The sequence below is a fragment of the Aphis gossypii genome, unplaced genomic scaffold (assembly GCF_020184175.1).
Source record: "Aphis gossypii isolate Hap1 unplaced genomic scaffold, ASM2018417v2 Contig00736, whole genome shotgun sequence".
NCBI lineage: Eukaryota > Metazoa > Arthropoda > Insecta > Hemiptera > Aphididae > Aphis > Aphis gossypii.
Window position 1 is genome coordinate 46,764 of NW_026083258.1, and position 7,265 is coordinate 54,028.

General features: G+C 33.0%; 1 protein-coding gene across 1 annotated transcript; it reads left to right on the top strand.

Annotated features, from left to right (window-relative positions):
* The first annotated feature begins 677 nt into the window (after positions 1–677).
* LOC126555181 (uncharacterized) lies at positions 678–2,770 on the top strand. The gene is made up of 4 exons (XM_050210140.1): positions 678–1,414; positions 1,535–1,676; positions 1,868–2,138; positions 2,244–2,770. The coding sequence occupies exons 1-4, from the start codon at positions 678–680 to the stop codon at positions 2,768–2,770; spliced, it is 1,677 nt and encodes a 558-aa protein (XP_050066097.1).
* Positions 2,771–7,265: the final 4,495 nt, after the last annotated feature.

The window sequence follows — 7,265 nt, forward strand, 5'->3', positions numbered from 1 at the left end:
AATTAAAAACTTCTTATACACATCTCGCGGGGTCTGCAATCCTTCACGTGTGGATTGCCTACATGGTAATATACTGCTCTTATAATCATAAGAGAGTCTCACGGCAACGGTAAGCAGAATGACTATAATATTATGACTTGAGTAACTCACTGACTGATAAACGTAGAGCCTGAACAATGATAGATTGATGCTTACAATTTACACGATACATTCGTAAAATCGTATCACAAATTTAGTGTGTAATAAGAAAGCATTTTACAAAATTCGCATATTAAAGTGGTGCTTTCACAAGATTTTTGAGAATCAAAACAGTGAATGAAAATGTCTAAGTTTTTAATACCGTTAAACCGAATAGTAAATAACAAATTAATCAAAATTCGAATCATATTATATAGAATTTGCATTATTAACGGGCAACGAAGTGCACGGGGTCAGCTAGTTTTTTTATAAAATTACAATTTTGAGCTACCACATTCTATTATAATGCTATATAATATATACTATACTATTTAACTATTATAATACTTAGGTATTATAGGTACACGGGGGTGTAATGGTAGATCGCTTCCTCGTAGTGCACCCTGGGCAACGCTCTATAGCGGCTAAAGATCTACCACCGCGCAAGCAGAGAACCATATTGGTGCGCAACCTAATCTCTGCACATCCAGACAACCACAATGTCAAAAGGGCCCTTATCAGGGCCACTTTCCAAAGCTTTCAAGACGATCTCAATCAATATTGAGGGAATATCAGACAGTAAAGAAGAACTCCTAGCAGAGTTGTGTAAGTCTACAGCATGTGACGTACTATGTATTCAGGAGACGCATAGGGCTGTTCAAGACAAAAGACCAACCATTTCTGGCATGCAATCCGTAATCGAAAGACCCCATGGCAAATATGGCAGCGCTATTTTCGTTAGACCAGACCTGAACATAATATCTGCTAATTTAACAGAAGAAACGGACATAGAGATCCTTACTATTGAAATACAGAACTGCACCATTACCTCGATATATAAACCCCCTACAATACCTTTTGCCTTCAATGATCCTGGAAACTTCAATAACCAAAGAACACAAATAGTAGTTGGTGACTTCAATAGTCATAGTACTACATGGGGATACAAAGAAAACGATGAAAACGGGGACCTCGTCGAATCATGGGCAGAAGCATGGCTACTCACACTGATCCATGACCCCAAACTCCCTCCCTCATTTAATAGCGGACGATGGAAGAGGGGTTACAACCCGGACCTAATATTTGTTAGTAACGCTCTAAAACAACAGGCAATCAAACAAGTTGAAAGACACATACCACGGTCACAACATAGACCTATATCATGCGAAATAACCCATAAAATCAGAGCTAACACAACTCCATTCCGAAGAAGATTTAACTTCCAAAAGGCTAACTGGCTAGATTACTCGATTAGTCTAGACATTGAAATCTCCTAACCTAACCTAACCGCAACCAGTGACCAGTATGACACATTTGTGGATACCGTAAAACGTATTTCGAGAAAATTTATTCCCAGGGGATGTAGAACAAGATACATACCAGGCTTAACCTCTGAACTATCAGAACAGTTCCAAACGTACTCAGATCGATACGAAAACGATCCTTTCAATCTAGATACAATCAAAGAAGGCGAACGCTTATTAGAAAATATAACAGAGGTAAGAAGGACAAACTGGCACAAACTTCTCAATAATGTGGATATGAAACACAGCAGCAGTAAAGCATGGGGGCTTATCAAGAAACTCGACTGCGATCCGTCGAAACCCAAAACACGCATATCAGCAGTAACAGCAAATCAAGTGGCGCATCAACTACTTATAAATGGTAGGACAAATAAAAAAAAAAAAAGAAAAAGAATCATAGATACACATCAGATGGAAAACAATGTGAGGGGGAATCAATACTGAGAGACTATTTTTCACCACTAGAACTCCAAACCGCCATTGATGAGCTGAAAAATAGGAAAGCAGCGGGAGTAGACGATATTTGTACAGAACAAATAAAGAACTTGGGGCCGATTGCCAAAAAGTGGCTCCTAGACCTTTTCAACAATATCAAAAACACAGAACAAATTCCCAAAATCTGGAGGAAATCAAAAATCATAGCACTTCTAAAACCAGGTAAAACCCCGGACGATCCAAAAAACTTCCAACCCATCTCCCTCCTCTGCCATACCTACAAATTATATGAGAAATTAATCCTGAACAGGCTAAAAATTTTCATAGATGATAAACTCATTAAAGAGCAAGGCGGTTTCAGACCAGGGAGGTCCTGTACTGGACAAATATTGGGACTCACTCAACATATAGAGAACGGCTATGAGAAAAAAAAAATAACTGGAGTAGTATTTATAGACCTGACGGCGGCATACGACACAGTGAACCATAACCTTCTGATCTCTAAGATCAAGGATCTAACTAAAGATAATACACTTGCCAGGACAATAAACACCCTCCTCCGTAACAGACGATACTGTGTGGAACTTGAAGGAAAGGTTAGTAAATGGAGAATTCAGAAAAATGGCCTCCCACAAGGTAGTGTATTGGCACCCACACTTTTTAACATATACACTAATGACCAGCCGATACTTACCCAGGCCGGTGTCAAACATTTCATATATGCTGATGATACAGCCCTAGCCGCCCAAGGTGACACTTTCCAAGATGTTGAAAGTACACTAGAAGAATCACTCAGGGTATTGTTTGATTACTACGATGAAAACTTCCTTAAACCGAACCCATCTAAAACATAAGTATGTGCTTTTCATCTTAAAAACAGAGAGGCAGACCGAACTCTGGAAATCGAATGGCGAGATACCAAACTAAATAACTCGGCACATCCCACATACCTAGGCGTTATGTTAGACCGATCCCTTACGTATAAACACCATTGTGAGAAAACCAAGCTAAAAATTGCTACAAGGAACAACATACTCCGGAAACTTACAAGCTCTACGTGGGGGGCCAACGCACATACATTACGTGTATCTGCGCTGTCACTGTGTTTCTCTGCTGGGGAATATTCCAGTCCTGTGTGGAGTAGGTCCGTTCACACAAAACAAATAGATACCATTCTGAATGAATCCTGCCGCTTAGTAACAGGTTGTCTTAAGAGTACTCCACTTCCCAAAATTTACCAACTCGCCGGTATCGCCCCACCAAACATCCGCCGGGAGGTCGCAGCAGACTGGGAAAGAACCAAAGCAGAAACGGACATTCGACACCCACTACATAACCAAACTACACCTAATTTCAGACTTAAATCCAGAAAGAGCTTTCTAAAAACGACAAAACTGCTAGATAAACACCCTGAAGAAGTACGAAGAGAAAGGTGGAAACTCTCTTTCCAAGGAAAATAATAAACTAGAGTCCGAACCAGCAGAACTACTGCCAGCAGGTTACGAATTAGACTAGCCAACCTGGAGATCCCTTAATAGACTCAGAGTAGGTGTAGGCAGATCTAAAAACAACTTAAAGAAATGGGGCATGCTACAAGATATCTCAACGAAATGCGAGTGTGGTATGGAACAAAACATGGAACATCTACTGAACTGCCAAAGCTGCCCATTCTCATGTACGAAAGAAGATCTCCGGTATGCAAATTCAAATGCTATCGGAGTAGCAAGATTTTGGTCAAGGGTTATCTAAAGCTAAAACAAAAACAAACATTGAAATCAGACAACTATGTTACCATAAACTACAATAAATTCTATTATATCACTAACTATAGTTGTTAATCAATAATTGCATCCTTTTATTTTTATTTTATTAATATTTATATTTATATCCATATGGACTCTGAATTGTATATATTCATATTTATTTTATTTATTTTTAGTTATCTATGATTTATTACCATTTGTTTGTAATCATCTAATTGTGGTTGTATGATTCGAAAAAAAAATAGGTACACAACAGTAAATTATATTTCTTCAAATTTAAAAATATAAAATATTATCCATGTCTTAAATATGGTTTTTTAAAATTAAATAATAGTATTCCTACCTATGGGCTATGATTATTATTATTATTTGTTATATTATGTATTTGTTTGTGATGTTACATTGTTAATCATAAATCATTACTCTTGTAATTTTGGTTTGATTGTTTGAATAATAAAATTAAACTGTATGATTTAAGTTTGAATAAACAATATATAATATAATATAGATAGGTAGTAGGTACATTACATTTTGGAAAAATATGCATTAATAAAATTGGTGTGGGAGTGGGGGATTAGCCTCATAAAATGTTTGTACCCTATTATTATACAAATCTGAAATGCCCCTTGAATTAAAAGTGTATTATAATATAATAATAATAATTACTAAATTACTTAATACAAATAAAGTACCTGTCTAATAAATAATATTATAATATGCCATAATATGTACTTGTATTTAAGCTATAATAGTGTATTACTAACGTACCTTACCTACTTACCTATATATCACTATAGGCTATATATTATGTACATAGTATATATTTTAAAATGTATTGTATATTGTTTATATTAAAGTGATAGGTACATCGTACATAGCATTATGTAGTGATCGCTGTGCAGGACACTGCGACTACGTACAAATAAATTATTTAAACGACGTAGCACGTTCTGTGGTTGAGCTTGAGTTGTTGTGAGAAAGGTAGGTGTTGAAAATTAAAACACTTGTTGTTTTAATTGAAATAAAGTAAATGTTTTATTAAGTTAAACAACATGAAACATTAAATAATGACATAAAACAAAAGTAAAATAGCTTGCTGCTATGTAAAATTACAAGTACTGGGAATGACCTTAAACTCGCGGCGATGTGGCTGTGACAAAGTCCACGACGAGCAATAGTCTTACATTGGAGTTAACTACCTTCTAATTACTTCTAAATACTCTACTCGTATTTATATGAGTTCTCAATGACGTACAGGGGACTAGTATTCTATTTTAGAGTGATATGATGATTTACATAATCATCATTAAATAATTATATAACCATTATATAATGATATCATCATAATAATATCATATAATTATATAATTATTATTCAATCGACAGAAAAAATATGTTTTTCTGATCTCTGGCCTATTGCTTATAATGCAGGTGTATTAATACACATTTCCCATAATTTAATAATCTATCCCAATATAATATAATGTAATATAATATAGTATAACACCATGCAGGTGCATTGAGTTTACTACAATTATAACTAACTTGATACTATAATTTATTGATTATTAGTAAGTGAAAGTCGGTAGACGGTACTGATTGATGTTAAAATAAATTTATTTTATCTACTATTTTGGTGTAGATGAGATTTATTATTCTAAAACCAGATATAATTTTCTACTAAGCATTATGTAATTAAATAATTATTTAAAATTAAATTATTAAAATTAAAATTACTATTTTCATGATTCAGCAGGTATTTTATTTGTACTAAGTAATTAAGTAATTGTTATTATTATATTATTATGCACAATTAATTCAAGGATCATTCCAGGTTTGTATAATAGGGTACAAATATTTTATGTATGTAATATATTATACTTATTTAATAAAATAAAATACATTTGTATTACTTTCATATTTTTATCTGTGCTTTTATTTGATTTAAATAAAAATGAAATAAATTTTATTAAATATTAATAATAATAATATAAATATAATATAATAAATAATAATATTAATAATATTTATTAATATTAAATTGATTTTTTATTTAAATATAATGTTTATTCTATAATTATTGTTTTACAGATTAGTATGTGCTTTATCATCATTGTTCATACAATGATATTTTAAACAATTTATAAAATAGATTTGTTGTAAATATACACTACATGAATAAACAATATAATATTTTAATTACTTTTTTGAGCCTAAGATTTTTCAAAACAATATTCGTGTAAAAAAAACAATGGCAATAAAGATGTTTCAAATTTCAGGTAACAAATGGCACCATTAGTACTACAGATTTTACAGTATCTACGGTTGATTGGATAACTCAGAAGTATCTTCCATTTTCGTTTTTTGATGATAAAGAAACACAGGACTATTTTAAATTGATTTGTCCGCATTTTAAATTTCCTAAATGATCTACTCTCCGACGTCAGGTTAAAGACCGATTTGAACAACTTAGAGCTCGTGTTAAAGATCAGCTGCAAAATTGCTCTTCCAAAATTTCATTTACAATTGATGGCTGGATATCGATAGCTTGTAAAAGTTTCTATGGTATTACAATTCATTTTATAGACCATGAATGGATTTATCAATCAATGGTCCTTGATCTTATACCCTCTCATGGTAAACACATAAGTCGAGACATCTCTTATATTTTTCACAAATGTTTGGTAGAGTTTAACTTTGAAAACAAAGTTCAAGGCATCACTGTTGACAATGCATCTGCTAACACTAAATTTATGACCGACCTTGAAAAATTGCTCCCAAATTTCGATGCATGGCACACATTTTAAACTTAGGTGTTCAAAACTTGATGAAAAATTTAAAATTACAAACTGATTATGAGAGTGAAGATGAAATGGATAGTGAAAATGAAAATGGAAGTGGACCAGGAGATGATGAAGAAATGGAGAGTGTAAATGAAATAGAAGTTGACCAGGATAATGACGAAGATATATCTGAGGACTATGTAGTACAGATAGAAGACTAAAGTACTGCTATAATGAAATTACGTTCTATTTTTAGCAAAATAAAAAGAAGCGAAATAATGAAACGATGGGTGTATCAACAACTTTAAGACCCATACTGGACTGCCCAACCAGATGGAATTCGACTCATGATATGCTTGGGGTAGCATTAAAACTCAAAAAAGGCATTATTACATTAAGCAGTATTTTACCTGAGTTAATAGAATTTAAAATCTCTAAAAATAAATGGTTTATTTTTGAAAAAGTTCACAAGTTTTTAATCAATTTTAAAAGTCTCTCAACAAGACTTGGTGGTGAAAAATATGTAACTCTACCACAAGTTGTTGTTTCTTTTAATCTTTTAGTTGACAAGATAGAAACTACCATAACACAATTAGATGAAAACATTTTAAGAACTGCTATAGACGAGCAACTAATTTTGAGTTTTTAAGCGGCACGAGATAAAATCCTAAAACATTATAAAAAAACAAACTGGATTTACTGCATCTCGCTTATTCTAGATCCAAGGCATAAGGTAGAAACATTTGATTTAACGCCTTGGGGAACAGAGATAAAAGAAAGTAGTCTGAGAAAATTTGAAGAAT